This window comes from Globicephala melas, chromosome 3 (assembly GCF_963455315.2).
Source record: "Globicephala melas chromosome 3, mGloMel1.2, whole genome shotgun sequence".
In the NCBI taxonomy this organism is placed as follows: domain Eukaryota; kingdom Metazoa; phylum Chordata; class Mammalia; order Artiodactyla; family Delphinidae; genus Globicephala; species Globicephala melas.
Window position 1 is genome coordinate 160,327,558 of NC_083316.1, and position 17,188 is coordinate 160,344,745.

Sequence of the window (17,188 nt, forward strand, 5' to 3'; positions counted from 1 at the left end):
TGCATGCCGGAAGTTGTAGTTCAAAGTTGCTCAATGAGCTCCTACCGGGGTCTCTGGGACCACAGGGTGACCGGGGTCTCTGAGACTCAGTCTCCTCACCTGCACGTATTTCGCACGTTTGAGTGGAATACACTTATTCAAGCAATCACTGTCTCCCGCTGGGGATTTCTGAGCGTGGAACTCCCTTGATCAAGAATATTTGGTGGTGGCTTCCCTGGTGGTGCAGTGGTTGAGAGTCCGCCTGCCGATGCGGGGAACACAGGTTCGTGCCCCGGTCCGGGAGGATCCCACATGCCGCAGAGCGGCTGGGCCCGTGGGCCATGGCCGCTGAGCCTGTGCGTCCGGAGCCTGTGCTCCACAACGGGAGAGGCCACAACAGTGAGAGGCCCGCGTACCACAAAAAAGAAAAAAAGAAGAATATTTTGTGGGGGCTTCCCTCGTGACGCACTGGTTAAGAATCTGCCTGCATACATGGGTTCGAGGCCTGGTCCAGGAAGATCCCGCAAGCGGCAGAGCAACTGAGCCCGAGTGCCACAGCTATTGAGCCTACGCTCTAGAGTCCCCGAGCCACAACTACTGAAGCCCGCGGGCCTAGAGCCCGTGGTCCACGAGAGAAGACACCACAATGAGAAGCCCGCGCACTGCAACAAAGAGTAGTTCCCGCTCGCTACAACTAGAGAAAGCCCATGCGCAGCAAGGAAGACCCAAGGCAGCCAAAAATAAATAAATAAAAAATAAATTAAAAAAGAACATTCGGTGGCCCTCAATGACTAGATTCCAGTTGCTCAGACTGAATTCAGACCCCTCTGCCTGACTTCAATCTGCCACCAACACTATTGTACGCGCTATAATACAGCTAGCCACAGGCCACGCTTTCTTATATCTCCAGGCCTCTGTAAATGCCATCTTCCATCTTGGGGTGCCTCCTTCCGCTCCTCCCTTTTTTTTCACCTGGCAAAAGCCTTATTTATCTCTATCAGCCAGAACCCTGGTTGCAAGCCAAAAAAAAAAAAAAGTCCAACTTAAATGGGCTCCAGCAAAAAAGGGAAAAATTTAGCTAACGTAACAGAAAACTCCAAAAGCATTGTCAGCTTCAGGCGTGGCTAGATCAAGGACTAAATGTCAGCCTCAGGAATCTGATGTTTTCTGTTTCAAGGCTTAGAGGAAAGGGCTTCGAGCCCAAGTTTTTCAGCTCTGTTTCTGTGGATAAGTGTGTTTGCCTGAGTGTGGACGTATTACGTGGGTGTGACTGTCTGAGGGTCTTTATGAGGCCTATGAGTGGATCATGTTTAGTTGTTTTTTGTTTTGTTTTGTTTTATTTTTCGGTACGCGGGCCTCTCACTGTTGTGGCCTCTCCCGTTGCAGAGCACAGGCTCCGGACGTGCAGGCTCAGCGGCCATGGCTCACAGGCCCAGCCGCGCTGCGGCATGTGGGGTCTTCCCGGACCAGGGCACGAACCCGTGTCCCCTGCATCGGCAGGCGGACGCTTAACCACTGCGCCACCGGGGAAGCCCAGTTGTGTTTTTTTTTAAGGAATAACAATTTTTAATATTGGTTCATTAATTGTCACAAGTGTACCATATTAATGCAAGGTGTTAATAATATGGGAAACTGGGTGTGGGGTATATGGGAACTCTCTGTACTATGTTCACAGTTTTTCTGTAAATCTAAAATTGTTCTAAATTAAACAGTTTATTTAAACAAAAGCCTAGATTATGTATATTTTTCTCCAGCGTTATTGAGATACAGTTGGCATATAGCATTGTGTAAGTTTAAAAGTGATGGTGTGCTACACACATATTACAAAATGATTACCACCATAGGATTGGTTACCACCTCCATCACCTAATTATCTTTTCTTTGTGTGTGGTGAGAACATTTAATACTACTGTCTTAGCAACTTTCAAGTACAACAAGGAAAATGAAAGCAGGGGACTTCACAGTGAATAAATTGTATTTTGGGGACTATGTCTCATTACTGCTGTCATCTTTGATCATTTATCTGACAGACATCCCCATGGTAAATTTACTAGTTTTCCCTTTGTAATGAATAGGTATCTTGTGGACAGGTACTTCTTGACCAAATATCTTGTTTCTCATCATACCATAAACCTCTAATTTTAGCATCTATTGATGATTTTTTTTAAATTTTTATTTATTTTTGGCTGTGTTGGGTCTTTGTTACTGCACGCAGATTTTCTCTAGTTGTGGCTTGCGGGGTCTAGAGCGCAGGCTCAGTAGTTGTGGCACACAGGCTTAGTTGCTTCGCGGCATGTGGGATCTTCCCGGACCAGGGCTCGAACCCATGTCCTCTGCAATGGTAGGCGGATTCTTAACCACTGCACCACCAGGGAAGCCCATTGATTATTCTTTTTTTTTTTTTTTTTTGCAGTACGCAGGCCTCTCACTGTTGTGGCCTCTCCCGTTGTGGAGCGCAGGCTCCGGACGTGCAGGCTCAGCGGCCATGGCTCACGGGCCTAGCCGCTCCGCGGCATGTGGGATCTTCCCAGACCCGGGCATGAACCCGTGTCCCCTGCATTGGAAGGCGGACTCTCAACCACTGCGCCACCAGGGATGCCCCCATTGATGATTCTTGATTGCAACAATTATTCCTGTGTGTTTGCTTAATGGTAATTTTCCACTTTTAAAAAAATTTTATTTTAATATTTTTTATACAGCAGATTCTTTTTTTTTTTTTTTGCGGTACGCGGGCATCTCACTGTTGTGGCCTCTCCCGTTGCGGAGCACAGGCTCCGGACGCGCAGGCTCAGCGGCCATGGCTCACGGGCCCAGCCGCTCCGCGGCATGTGGGATCTTCCCGGACTGGGGCATGAACCCGCGTGCCCTACATCGGCAGGCGGACTCTCAACCACTGCGCCACCAGGGAAGCCCAGCAGATTCTTATTAGTTATCTATCTTATACATATTAGTGTATATATGTCAATCCCAATCTCCCAATTCATCCCACCACCACCACCGTCCCATCCCCCCGCTTTCCCCCCTTGGTGTCCATACGTTTGCTCTCTACATCTGTGTCTCTATTTCTGCCTTGCAAACTGGTTCATCTGTACCATTTTTCTAGATTCCACATATATGCGTTAATATACGATATTTGTTTTTCTCTTTCTGACTTACTTCACTCTGTATGACAGTCTCTAGGTCCATCCATATCTCTACAAGTGACCCAATTTCGTTCCTTTTTATGGCTGAGTAATATTCCACTGTATATATGTACCACATCTTCTTTATCCATTCATCTGTTGATGGGCATTTAGGTTGCTTCCATAACCTAGCTATTGGAAATAGTGCTGCAATGAACCATTGGGGTGCATGTGTCCTTTTGCATTATGGTTTTATCTGGGTATATGCCCAGTAGTGGGATTGCTGGGTCATATGGTAATTCTATTTTTAGTTTTTTAAGGAACCTCCATGCTGTTCTCCACAGTGGCTGTAACAATTTACATTTCCACCAACAGTGCAAGAGGGTTCCCTTTTCTCCACACCCTCTCCAGCATTTGTTGTTTGTAGATTTTCTGATGATGCCCATTCTAACTGGTGTGAGGTGATACCTCACTGTAGTTTTTTTTTTTTCTCATTGTAGTTTTGATTTTCATTTCTCTAATAATCTGTGATGCTGAGCAGCTTTTCATGTGCCTCTTGGCCATCTGTATGTCTTCTTTGGAGAAATGTCTATTTAGGTCTTTTGCCCATTTTTTGGGTTGTTTGTTTTTTTAATATTGAGCTGCATGAACTGTTTATATATTTTGGAGATTAATCCTTTGTCTGTTGATTCATTTGCAAATATTTTCTCCTATTCTGAGGGTTGTCTTTTCATCTTGTTTATAGTTTCCTTTGCTGTGCAAAAGTTTTTAAGTTTCATTAGGTCCCATTTATTTTTGTTTTTATTTCCATTACTCTAGGAGGTGGGTCAAAAAAGATCTTGCTGTGATTTATGTCAAAGAGTGTTCTTCCGGGGGCTTCCCTGGTGGCGCAGTGGTTGAGAGTCTGCCTGCTAATGCAGGGGACGCGGGTTCGAGCCCTGGTCTGGGAGGATCCCATATGCCGCGGAACGACTGGGCCCGTGAGCCACAATTACTGAGCCTGTGTGTCTGGAGCCTGTGCTCCTCAACAAGAGAGGCCGCTGTAGTGAGAGGCCCGCGCACCGCGATGAGGAGTGGCCCCCGCCTGCCACAACTGGAGGAAGCCTTCGCGCAGAAATGAAGACCCAACACAGCAAAAATAAATTAATTAATTAATAAACTCCTACCCCCAACATCTAAAAAAAAACAACTGTATTTATAAAAAAAAAAAAAAAAGTGTTCTTCCAGGTTTCCCTGGTAACGCAGTGGTTGAGAGTCCGCCTGCCGATGCAGGGGATACGGGTTCGTGCCCCAGTCCGGGAAGATCCCACATGCCGTGGAGCGGCTGGGCCCATGAGCCATGACCGCTGAGCCTGCGTGTCTGGAGCCTGTGCTCTGCAACGGGAGTGGCCACAACAGTGAGAGGCCCGCGTACCGCAAAAAAAAAAAAAAAAAAAAAAGAGTGTTCTTCCTATGTTTTCCTCTAAGAGTTTTATGGTGTCTGGTCTTACATTCAGGTCTTTAATCCATTTTGAGTTTTTTTTTGTGTATGGTGTTAAGGAGTGTTCTAATTTCATTCTTTTACATGTAGCTGTCCAGTTTTCCCAGCACCACTTATTGAAGGGACTGTCTTTTCTCCATTGTATATCCTTGCCTTCTTTGTCATAGATTAGTTGACCACAGGTGCGTGGGTTTGTCTCTGGGCTTTCTATCCTGTTCCATTGACCTATATTTCTGTTTTTGTGCCAGTACCATATTGTCTTGATTACTGTAACTTTGTAGTATAGTCTGAAGTCAGGGAGTCTGATTCCTCCAGCTCCATTTTTTTCCCTCAAGATTGTTTTGGCTGGATTGTGTATAGTTGATTGCCTTGTCTCTGTGGGTGTTTTTGTCTTTGTATATGAGCCTATGTGGATGTCTGTTTGCAGGGGATTAACTATTTGTGACTTTGGTCCTCTGGACTCAGACCATTGGCTTGAGAGAGTGTGGGTGGCAGTGGCAGTGAGGGTCACTGGGATTTCCCAGGACCTACATGGGTGTCATGAGACACCCCTCAGAGCTACAGCATCCAGGTGGGATCCAGCGAAGCTGGGGAGGGTGTCAGAGAAGGTGGACCAAGAAAAAAAGGGGGACATTTGTTGCAGACCTATTGCTCATCAAGCTGGGGGGCTGACTCGAGTGCTTTCTCCAGCAGGTCAGGGTGCTGGGACAATTGTCCCCATTAAACTGATAAAGATACTGAGACTCTGAGAGGCCCGAATCTAATTCACACCCTGACTTCGTCTATGGGCATAAGGTTTATGAGTCCAGGCATCACAGCACCCCCATGTGGTGAGCCACAGCCAGCTCACACACATCCTGGCCCCAGGAGCTCTGCATCTTCCCTCTGCAGCCTCCCCATTGCAGAAGAGGCAGCGCCATATTCCAGGTGCTTATCCCCAAACTCTGAAGTTGGCGTTGAACTCTCTCTCTTGCTCCATACCTGACTTGTTAGCCCCTCCTGATGGCTTCACCTTCCATGTGTAACCATTGTCCCAACCAGCCTCCTTCCCTTCACAGTCTCCGCCCAATCCAGCCTCCATCATCTCCCACCTGCAGTCCCCTCCTCCCTGGTCTCCTGTGGCTTCCATTCCCCGCTTCCCATCCACCCCCCACTGTCTGTTTTCCCCTGAGCAGCCTGAGGGCACCTGTTGATACTTAAGCCAGACCGTGTCTCTCCTCCGCTCACAATCATCCATGGCTCCCACCTCACGCAGAACAAATGCCAAAGTCTTCTCTTGACCCATGTACTCCATCCCTCGTTGTTTGCTCAGCATCTCGGTTCTACATTGACTGTTCTTCACTTCCTATTCTACATTTCATGTGCTATGTTGTCTGTTCTCCATTGGACATTCTTCCTCGTCTATTCTCCATTGGGTGAACCCACATTCTGTCCTACACTGGGTATTCCATTTTCCCTGATCCTCACTGGACACTCCCTATGTTTGTTTATGCTAATGTCCCACAATCTCTGTCTACACTGAGGTCCACACTCTCATTCTACACTGTTTCATTCTATGGTGCTCTCTAAAATGCATCTCTATGGTGCTCTCAAAAATGCATCTCTCAGATCTCTGACTTCCATCATCATGTTCGTACCCAGGCCATACTTCCCATGGTGCTTCCAACCGGTGACCGAGCCCCTGAGAGACTTGGAACCCATCTGATAGTGACATTGGCCCTGGCCAACATCACCATGGTGTCCTTAGAAAGACTAGCAGTAGGACACTTCCACACAACCCTTCTTGCTTCCTCCTCCACACAGCCAGCAGGGGCAGAGCTAGGGTCTGGACCCAGAGGCCTTTCCAGAACCTAGTAGCATGTCCACTGTCCCCTTATGGCCCAGAGCACCTCAAGCTGTACATGTATAGTCACACACACATGACATGTGACACAGCCCTTTTTGGTTCCCCAGTCTCATAGACTAAAAACATGGGGCAGACTCCCTGGAAGCCAAGATATATTTTATTTACTTATTCTTATTTCCACTTTATTTTAAAATTTTGAGCGGGGAGTTCAGAATCCAAAGGGCACTACTGGGCGCCACCTAACGGCAGATGGTGAAAGTGCAGCCTCCCAGGGATGAGGACACAGAGCCACACCAAACGGCCCTGGGGCTCCCCAGTGTTTGAATGCAACATTTTTTTTTTTTTTTTTTTTTTTTTTTTTTTTGGTACGCGGGCCTCTCACTGTTGTGGCCTCTCCCGCTGCGGAGCACAGGCTCCGAACGCGCAGGCTCAGCGGCCATGGCTCACAGGCCTAGCCACTCCGTGACATGTGGGATCTTCCCGGACCGGGGCACGAACCCGTGTCCCCTGCATCGGCAGGCGGACTCTCAACCACTGCGCCACTGGGGAAGGCCCTCTCCCCAGCGTTTGAAAGCAGCCCACATTTTTATGAACTCCACACTCGGCACTTACCCTGTGGGCACTGACTTCAGAGACTGGCCCACCTTATCCACAATGTGGGTAAGATCCAGAGGCTGAAAAAGGGGCCCTTTCTGGATATGCCTCAGTTTCCCCCAGAGGACCTGCTGCCTTGGCCTCTCTCCTCCTTCCAAGTCCCTGGTCCTGCGTCTGGTTGTATGGGGAGCTGTGACTGCGACACTGCGGGGCGCCACCAGCTTGGCGGTTCATCCACCCCATGTGTATGGCCAGGGTCCTTGTGACCTGAGGAAGGGGATCCCCAGAAGGGTAACCCAGTTGGAGAAAGTTGTACCTGCGTGGTGACCATGGTGCATGTGGCAATGGTGCTGCTGGGGTGGCAGGGGCTGTGTGTTCAGCTGGATCCCCAGAGGCTACTGTCATAGGCTGGGGTGGAGACAATGCCTCACCCCTCCTCTGAGGGTGGGAAGGGACAGAAGGGAGCAGGTGGGGAGGATTTAGAACCTGAATCTGAGTTGGGTGAGAGAGCTCTCCAGCCTAACTTAAACACTCCACAGAGGCCTTGAGTTCATCCTACAGACTCTGCATTCTCCGCAAGTTTCCCTGTATTGTAAGAGGGGGCTGCGAGTTGCCCATGAAACCCTTTACCCCACATCCGAGCCATCTGCAGGTCCTGGTAGCTCTACCTCCAAATACACCCTGGAGTGTCCCTCCACTGTCCCTCGGTCTCTCGCCTCTTTTGTTCCTGGACCCCACCTCCACCTCACGCCACAGAAGCCCCAGGGAGGAAGGCTTTCACCAACCTTGATCGTGCCATGTTTCTCCCCTGGAAACTAGGGCTCCAAAGCCCCAACTTCACAGGGGATGAAGGTGTCAAGGACCAGGAAGATTGGAGAACAAAGTCCAGGCTGGATCTTGCATAGGAATGGTGCTATATATATGGCTGCTCGAGCAAGTGCGCTCACGTCACAAAAAATGGTCAGGCACTGTATACATTTTCCCCTCTCTCCCTACCCGTCAAAGGAGTCCACCGAAAGTCTTGGCTGGGAAGGGGGACTATAGGAGAAAGGGAGGTGACTTTTTTCGAAGGCTGCACACATTTTTGCCTCTGTATCCACATCCAGGTCTGTGTGCGCTAATGGTGGAATGCAAGGCATTGAATTTTACTGAAAAAGTCCTCTGTGGAGGGCTGGGGTGACAGGGGACAAGGGTCTTGAAATTCCAGCCAAGCTGGACCAATCAGCTTTGGAGCTTCATAGAATGATGGTGGGGTAGGGGCATACAAATCTTATAAACACTGATACCAACACCGTGTGTTTTTCACATTGTCGTCCAGATCGGTGATCTCCACTAAGCAGACCCTTTGAGAATTGTCAGAGCCATTTCTCAGCTTGGGGCAGTGAGAGGGCTTCCTGCAGGAGCGGTCAGGCAGCTAGGCCTTGGAGGGTAGGAAGCAGTCTAAAAAGGAGGCCAGTTGAGGGTTGCAGGAGGTGGCCCAGCAGGAAGGACCAGCATGGCCCTAGCTTGGAACAGCAAGTATTTCTAAGGGCCTCAGGGCAGGAGACAGAGTGGGTGAGAGCAGCTGAGGAGCTCAGGAAGGTCAAGGGACAGATCTGAGTGTTATAAAGATCCCACTGAGACCACTTGGGGGGTGGTTGGAGGGGAGGAACAAATGGAGCTCCCTCTGGCTCCCTCCTGGACCCCCAAGTCTGCCCTCACACAGGACAGGACGAAGTGGAGGGAGTTTGCACCACCCCAAAGTGGGTGGATAAACGCCTGGCTCCCTCCTCCCTCCGGTGGAAATCGTTGGATCAAGAGATCAAGGGATATGCCCATTTAAAAGATGAAGAGTGTAGCGGCCGCTCCAGCGCTCCCATAGCCCAACATTCACGGTTCCCCACTGCCTCTTGCTGCAAGCGATTGCAACCCAGCCTGAGCCCTCGACCCAACACCCTCAGGAGCTGGAGCGCAAATAGCCCAGCCCATCACCACTGGGGCGGAACCACTCTAGGTGCCCACTCTATGTGGTGCCCTAGGGCCCCCAGCGGGCTGAGCACGGCGTCACCTGCTCGTTGGCGCCCCCTCCAGGGCTCCTCCCCTTACGTCCCCGTCCCCCCCAACTCCGATCCCGCTTCTCCCCCCCACCCCCCTTCCCAAGCAGCACTGGAGTCCTCCTCTCAGGGTCAGGTTCTGGAGTGGGTACCCAAGACACGACAAGGCAAGACTGAGGCCGCTGGGGAAGAGATGGGAGGACCCGGGCGGGGGTGTGGCTCTGAGCAGCGACGGTTTCGTTCACGGATGCCCCGTGTGTTTTATTGATGGATACACACACACGGGAAGGGGGAAACGAGCACCCCAACCTTGGATCCGAACCAGGCTTTCCCCCCTCCAGGCCCCTGCCGTGGAGAGGGTCGTAACTGCTGGGTCTTCTCCAAGGACACAGGGAGGAAGGTTGGGACCCCGCGTGCCCTCACCTCGCCTGGTGTGAGGGGCAGAATCGGTGCCACCCCCGGGCCTACTACCGGGGCCAGCCGTCGGTAGTGGGCAGCCGGCGCAGGGGGGGCCCAGGCCGTAGGGGCTCTGCCAGGGGCCGGGCCAGGAGCAAGGGGTAGGGGAAGGCCTTTGGAAAGTCGCCGGGGCCTCCAGGGGCCGGCGAGAGGCGCTCGGACTTGATGCTGACTGGTGGGGTGGGCGAGGAGGCACCGCGGGCTGGAGGGCCTTCCTCGCCCAGGCTGCGGCCCCCACTGCAGAGAGAGAGAGAGAGAGGGGCGGGGCCGTGAGCTCAGCGAGGGAAGCCATGGAAGTGGCATGGCTTGGGCAAAGATTGGGCAGGAGGACCTTGGGAAAGGAGGGGGTGGCGATCCCTCTTGGGGCCTCCAAAATAGCCGCCCATCCCCACCAGGACCAGTCGGGAGGGGCTAAGTGCAGAACCGGGAGTGGCCACCAGGGGTCAGCAGTGGCTGGGGCTTGGAAGACTTGGAGGAGCCCCACCCGTGAACCCGGGGTGGGAGGGAGCGTGCAAGGAGGCAGTCGGGGCACTTACCTGGGCTGGGCGGGGGTGACTGGGGGCCCATCACCCCTGGAGGGCTGCCAGGGGGCCAGGGTGGGGGGCTGCAGCAAGGCTGGGGGCGGAGGGGGGTCTCCCAGGCCATATTCTGGGGGGGGCAGGAAGAGTAAACTGAGGCCCTGACCTCAGGGAGCCCCTTGCCCAAGCCTGACCCACCCCACAGGCCAGTTTTCAGTTCTGGAGGGTGGGGGAGTGTGGACCCCCGGCAGGCAGGTGTGTGGACGCCTCCCACAGCGGGTGCATACCTGGGGGACCTGCAGGGAGGAAGGGGAAGCTCCCTAGTGGGGGTCCTGGGGTGGCAGTGGAGCACGGACTCTGCAGGCTACCATAGAGGCCTCTCTGTGGAGAGACAGGGGAAAGGGGAAACTGAGGCCCACACCCAGGCCACCCTGCCCCCACAGCCCTTCCACACCTTCCCCTCACTCACCGAGGTGCTCAGTCCCCCTCGGGCCCCAGCCAGGCCACCAGGCAGGTCTGGCCTCCTCCCATCCACTGCCAGGTACAGGGGCGGTGGTGTCTTGCTGCCAAGGTGGCTTGCTGAGAAGAGAGGGTGCGCAAGGCCTGGGGAGCAGGAGACCCCCAGAGAGAGGGCAGGTGGCCATGTCATCTAATGGAGTCTGAGGTCCAGAGTGATGCCCACAGCCAAGCAGGGCCAGAGCCAATATTCCCGCCTTGCACAGCCCCCCTGGGACCGCCACCCCTCCTCCCCCAGGGCCTATGCCCCATGCTCACCTGGGGGGCCAGCTTTAGGGGCTCCTGGACGGAAGGGGGATGGGCGGCTCTGGGCAGGCAGGGCCTCCCCAAGCCCACTGGGGTCACAGCCTGGTGGGGGCAGGGCCCCATATGCCATGTCAGGGCTGGGCATAGTGGGAGCTGCTGGCTGAGGGCAGAGAGGACAGGATTGGCTGAGGAATGTGGAAATGAGGGCATCAAGTCCAAGACAGAAAATCCCAATGAGTTCAGTCGCCAGCCTCCACCTTCCGTAAGTCCTCACTACTCCTCCCTCTGGCCTAACGCCACATGGCTGGGGGAGCCTGTGTCTGCCTCTGTCGCTCCTTGACAGCTAGGCCCAGAGCTGAGGCTTCTTAATCAGCATAGGGTTGACCCTGAGGGGGCTTCCCAGGGTGTTTGATGAATCAAAGAAAGGAAGGAACTGGGACTTCCCTGGTGGTGCAGTGGTTAAGAATCCGCCTACTAATGCAGGGGACACGGGTTCAAGCCCTGGTCCGGGAAGATCCCACATGCCACGGAGCAACTAAGCCCGTGTGCCGCAACTAATGAGTCTGCATGCTGCAACTACTGAAGCCCACGTGCCTAGAGCCTGAGCTCCACCTCAAGAGAAGCCACTGCAGTGAGAAGCCCACGCACCACAACAAAGAGTAGCTGCCGCTCACAACTAGAGAAAGCCCGCGCACAGCAATGAAGACCCAACGCAGCCAAAATTTAAAATTAAAAAAAAAAAAAGAAAGGAACTGTCTGCCCGTTGAACTCTTTTCCATCCTTCAAAGCCCCTGCTATAATGCCCACTTCTCCAGGAAGCCTTCTCTGCCCACCCAGGCAGAAACCTGCCCCCAAATTAAGTCTCTCTCTCAATCTCGGCCTCAGCCATTTGGACCTCAGAAGTGGGGGAAGGGCCCCATTCATGGCGGGGCAGGGAGTCACTTACATAGAGCCGGGGTCGGGGCAAGGCTGGGTCACCCCCATCACCTGCCAGCCTCCGCAGCTTCTCTCCTGGCCCCTCAATCACCTCCTCTGGCTCTAGCTCTTGTCCATCAAGGCCCACGCCCCTCCGCTTCAGTGTCTGTGGAAGGGGGAGACAAAAGGGTGACACTCCCCCCATCCTGGCCAAGGAACCTGGTTCTACGGGAGAGGGGAGGACCTATCCCATCCAGCTCTGTGGGCAGGCAGGGTGCAAGCACAGCCTGCTCCAGCCAAAAACCCCAGTGAGTTATCACCTAGTAAGTTCCAACTGTGTGTGAGAGAGGGACTGTCCTGCCCTGGGACCAGAGAGGCCCGGGTCACACAGTAGAGGCCGAGATGCACCCAGGCCTGCTGGCATTATCCTAACACTGCTTCTGAGTGTGATTCAGTTCCTCCATTCTGCACCCATGTGCAGCCTCGGAGCCTGGCGTGCAGTAGGTGCTTAATAAATGTCAGCTGACTGAGCACCTGAGGACAACTTTATAGGTTCTCCTAAGCTGCCACCCACATAGGAGCAGTGACCAGCACACTCCTGGACCCCTGCCTCTCCTGTGCCAGCTTCTCCCCACCCTCTGCCAGATTGGAGCTTCCTGGGTGCAGTCCTAGCCCGCTGCTCTCTCCAGCCCAGTGGCTTTAGCTTCCCGCCCTGGGTAAAGATGCCCGCATCCAAAGTGACAGTGATCTTGCCCATCCTAGGTCGTGGGTGTGAGGGCTGCCCAGATAATGCAGGGGCTGCTCCTGCCTCTTTCTCCTGAGGATACAGCAGCTCAAGCAAAAACATTCCTGGGGCTTCCCTGGTGGCGTAGTGGTTGAGAGTCCACCTGCCGATGCAGGGGACACGGGTTCGTGCCCCGGTCCGGGAAGATCCCACATGCCGTGGAGCGGCTGGGCCCGTGAGCCATGGCCGCTGAGCCTGCACGTCCGGAGCCTGTGCTCCACAATGGGAGAGGCCACAGCAGTGAGAGGCCCGCGTACCGCAAAAAAAAAAAAAACATTCCTGGACCTCAGTGAGGTCTGTTTGCTTTGTGGTACCTTTTCTTCTCTGTGTCTGTACTCACCAAATGGGTAACAGGAGCAAATGAGATGATGTGTGTGAGGGGCACATAGTGGGGCCCTCGGTGTTTTTTATTTCCACTATCCAGGAAGTTGCCCCTAAAAGGGACACTCTATTACCCCAAACCTGCTTTGACTAGCAGCAAAGCCAAATTGCAACGCTCATCTTTTGTGCAAACCAAGAGTCCCTAGGCTCTGAGTGAGCAGAGTGTGCTGGGCTTCATGAGGCCAGGGAGGTGGGTCCCAGGGGTACCTCAAGGATGTCGGTGTTGGTGCGGCTCTCGTGAGGCTCACTGTACTCTGTATACTTCAGTAGCACACGGTCCATGTCCGTGCTGGCGTACTGGAAGAGGCGGTTGGCGCTATTGAAGATGATGAGGGCGATCTCACAGTCGCAGAGTACACTTAGCTCATAGGCCTTCTTCATCAGCCCAAACTTCCGCTTGGTAAATGTCACCTGGACCCAGGACCCACAGGCGGGGCAGGAGAAGACAAAGATTTGGGATGGTGAGAGGGGAGGTGGAGGGGCCTAATTGTTGCCTGAAAATGCCTTGTGATTCCATGCCTTTGCATGTGCTGTTCTTTCTGGCTATACTACTCCTTCTCACTTCTTAACATGGCAAACTCCTATCGATGCTTCAAAACCCAGCCCAAATGTCCTCTCCTTTGGTAAGTTTACCTTGGCCTCCAGGCAGAGCCCACACTCCCTCTCTGAGCTTCCCCAGTTCTGTGTCTCTCTCTGGTCCAGCGCTTTGAGTTGGGTGTATTTGTATTGAGTTCCACCTCCCCTGTGACTGGGGCTCCAGTCATCAAGGGGAATCAGTGAATTAATCATCATGAGAATGAGTAAAGGCTACATCTCAAACTCCTGACATTGCATCAAGTCTCCTTATTCCCTTGCAGTTCTCCCAGATGGCCAGACCTTTGCCCAGGCCATGTCCCCTGCCAGGAATGCCTTTCCCCGAACCACTGGCCCACCCACTGAACTCACCTGCCGATTCCTTTGGTCCAGAATGCGTGAGATCTGAATTTTCTTCCTCCCCATTGTCCCAGGCTGGGTGGAGTGTCCTTGGTCTGGGGGTTGAGGTGGGGAGGAGAAGAGGACAGAGTAGGTGGGTGGAGAGTGGGGACAGGCACCCCAGTCTACCCCCTATCTTCCTCCTGCCCCTGCCAGGTGCTGAAAGGGAGATGATGGGGGAGATCAAGGCAGGCTGGGTCATCCCCACAGCCCACACCCTCGACCAGCCCAGGATGCAGCAAATGCTCATTGAACACTTTCAGATCAATGTTTTATAAGGAGAAGGCTGACCAAGGGGGAAAGATTGAGAGGTATGGGTGCCCCCACCTGAAGCTTTAAAGCAAAACAAGCTGGTAACTGTGGGACCTAGAGGGAGCCTGACCCCGTGTCTGTGCAGCGGGGATAACAGTGTGGTGCATTGCCCAGTGCTGCTGGAGCATAAAATGAGCTAACCCACAAAGGGCATTCAGATCTGCCTTGCAGACGGCAGGTGCTGTGTATGCACTGCTGTTATGAATACTGGCGACAGCTTAAAAGTTCTCAATAGGCCAGGTTGGAGGGCCATCCAGTGCTGGTACCCAGTGGTGCTCAGTGATCCTGAGCCTCTGAAAGTAAGCCTGGTCCACACAGCAGACACTTTTGAACTCATTCAATCCCACAATAGCCCTTTGATGAGCAAGGTTGAGGGCTGTGGTTACCAGAAAACATATATTAAAAATATATAAAACATATATTTAAAAACTGTACTGAGGGGCTTCCCTGGTGGCGCAGTGGTTGAGAGTCTGCCTGCCAATGCAGGGGACACGGGTTCGTGCCCCGGTCCGGGAAGATCCCACATGCCGCGGAGCGGCTGGGCCCGTGAGCCATGGTCACTGAGCCTGCGCGTCTGGAGCCTGTGCTCCGCAATGGGAGAGGCCACAACAGTGAGAGGCCCGCGTACCGCAAAAACAACAACAACAAAAGAAAAACTGTACTGAGAGTGGAAAAAAGACTAGAAGGAAATGCTCAATCTGGGAGTCAACGCTGGGTGGAAATTTATGGGTGAGTTTTTTCCCGTTTTTAAAAATTGAGATGCAATTCACATAACATAAAACTCGCCATTTTAACGTGTGCAATTCAGTGGCATTTAGAGCATCCACGACGTTGTACAACCATCACATCTATCTAGTTCCAGAAAATTTTCATCCTTCCAAAAAAAGACCCCAGCCCCATTAGCAGCCACTCCCCATTCCCCTCCCCTCAGCCCCTGGCAACCACTAATCTATGTTCTCTATGGCTTTGCCTGTTCTGGACACTTCGTATAAATGGAATCATACAATGTGTAGGCTTTTTGTCTTTTTTTTTTTTTTCCTTTTTGATCTTTTGAATTTTCTAACATTTCTCCCTCAGTGATTATAGATTTCTATTTTAAAAATTGTGTGTGTGGGGGGACTTCCCTGGTGGTCCAGTGGTTCAGATTCCACGCTTCCAGTGCAGCGGGCACGGATTCGATCCCTGGTCGGGGAACTAAGATCCCACATGCTGCGTGGCATGGCCAAAAAATAAAAATAAAATAAAAAGTTGGGGGGAAGCATAAGAGAAACCCTATCCCTGCCCCACCATCCAGCGGGAGGAGGGGGGAATGCCCTGGAAAGACTTAAGCTTGGAACCCTCAGACTGGGGGATGGGGTGGGCCCAGGCAAACTGGAGAGAAATTCTGGACCTTCCTCGTGGGGATCTTGGATTTCCCTGGTGGGGGCCCCAAGGGTGAGAATGGGCAGCTCAGTGAGCGCAGCATGTACCCAAGACACGGTCCAGGACTTTCCCAGCAGCCCTCATGCAGGACTCCTTGGAATCAAGGAATCATGTTGCCTGTTCAGTGGCACCCACCCCACTGTACAGACAGCCGCTCCCTGGCCCCCGAGATCCCCTCTGCCGACTCTATGACCACACTCCACTCCCCCATCTCTCCCATGTCATAGGTGGCTGAGGCCTGCCCAGGGTGAAGTGGGTCTGCTCTCAGGTCTCAGCCAGCCTCTGAACAGAAGAGCGGTCTTTAGCAAGGGAGGCCTCTCCCTCGGCCTCAGTTTGCTGTTCTGTGAATGGGGTGGTTATGAAATACAGAGTACCTGGCACAAGGCCTGGGAATGAGCTCTTGGGAAGTATAGGGAAATGTAGGTCTGTCTCTGGGAGTAGCCATACCTGCTTCCCACACCCCAGCCCGAGGGGTCTGAGCAGAGTGCCTCATCTTCCCACAGACCCAGGGCTGGAAGTATGAGACGCCCCAGTCTGTCATATGTGGCCCGCTGTGTGACCCCAGACACACCCTCCACCTTCTCTGGGTTGGGTCTCTGAGCGGTCACAGCCATGCAGATCCCAGGCCAACGAAAGCCCCCATCTCAGCCCCCCAGCTCCAGCTTGACTTGCTAAATTTAACCTCTGGGGCTAATTTTAATCCCCGGCTGGAATCAGGCTAGTTCCCACGGCTGGGGTGCGTTATCCCCGCCCTGACAGGTCCCTGGGGACAGAAGAAGGGCACTGGCCGGGAGGTCTCGGTGCCAAGATGACTCAGGAAATGCCCCCCACGCCTGGGGTCCCATGGGAACATGGGACTTGGACATGAGTCTCTGGGCCTGGAAGATCAACTCTGGCCCCTTCTCAATCTGTCCCCATTTTAGACAAGGACATCCTGGCTAGGGCAGGGTTCACATAATGGGGGAGCCCCAAGAGTCAGAAGGTCAGGGGGGGTTTCTCTGAACTGAGACCCAAGAGCCAGACAGGAAGTAAGTTCCAGGCAGAAGGAGTGGCAGGTGCAAAGGCCCTCAGGAGGGAGGAGATGCATCAATAAGACTGGAGTGAGGAGGCCAGCAGGAGAGGCTGCAGAGGCAGGGCCACTCTGGGTCCTCTGAGCTGCAGGGAGGCCTGTGGGTTTTGGTCTAAGAGCAGTACACGGCCGTGGGAGGGCTTTGAGCAAGAAGGCACACGACTTTTGGGGCTTCCCTGATGGCGCAGTGGTTGAGAGTCCGCCTGCCGATGCGGGGGACACGGGTTTGTGCCCCGGTCTGGGAAGATCCCACATGCTGTCAAGTGGCTGGGCCCGTGAGCCATGGCCGCTGAGCCTGCGCGTCCGGAGCCTGTGCTCCGCAACGGGAGACGCCGCAACAGTGAGAGGCCCGCGAACCGCAAAAAAAAAAAAAAAAAAAGAAGGCACAGGACTTTAAAAACTTGGCCATGGCTGCCATAGGAAGCAGGACAGTTGGGGGCAGGGGTAGAGATGACAGGAAACTACCAGGAGGCCAGGGCTGTGTCCATCTGGGCAGAGACTGGGGGTGAGGCCCCCTCTGTGCTATGCCTGAATCTTGCACTT

General features: G+C 53.4%; 1 protein-coding gene across 1 annotated transcript in view; it reads right to left on the reverse strand.

The window, feature by feature from the left end:
* Positions 1-9,382: 9,382 nt before the first annotated feature.
* LOC115865338 (BLOC-1-related complex subunit 8) overlaps positions 9,383-17,188 on the reverse strand; it is a 34,583-nt gene continuing 26,777 nt past the window's right edge. Inside the window, exons 8-15 of the mRNA XM_060296939.2 lie at positions 13,816-13,898; positions 13,078-13,281; positions 11,737-11,871; positions 10,803-10,950; positions 10,498-10,607; positions 10,316-10,409; positions 10,047-10,158; positions 9,383-9,747 (exon numbers count right to left, since the gene is read on the reverse strand). Coding sequence (XP_060152922.1) covers positions 9,522-9,747; positions 10,047-10,158; positions 10,316-10,409; positions 10,498-10,607; positions 10,803-10,950; positions 11,737-11,871; positions 13,078-13,281; positions 13,816-13,898 — 1,112 coding nt within the window. The 3' untranslated portion in view covers positions 9,383-9,521. The remainder of the gene's footprint in view (positions 9,748-10,046; positions 10,159-10,315; positions 10,410-10,497; positions 10,608-10,802; positions 10,951-11,736; positions 11,872-13,077; positions 13,282-13,815; positions 13,899-17,188) is intronic.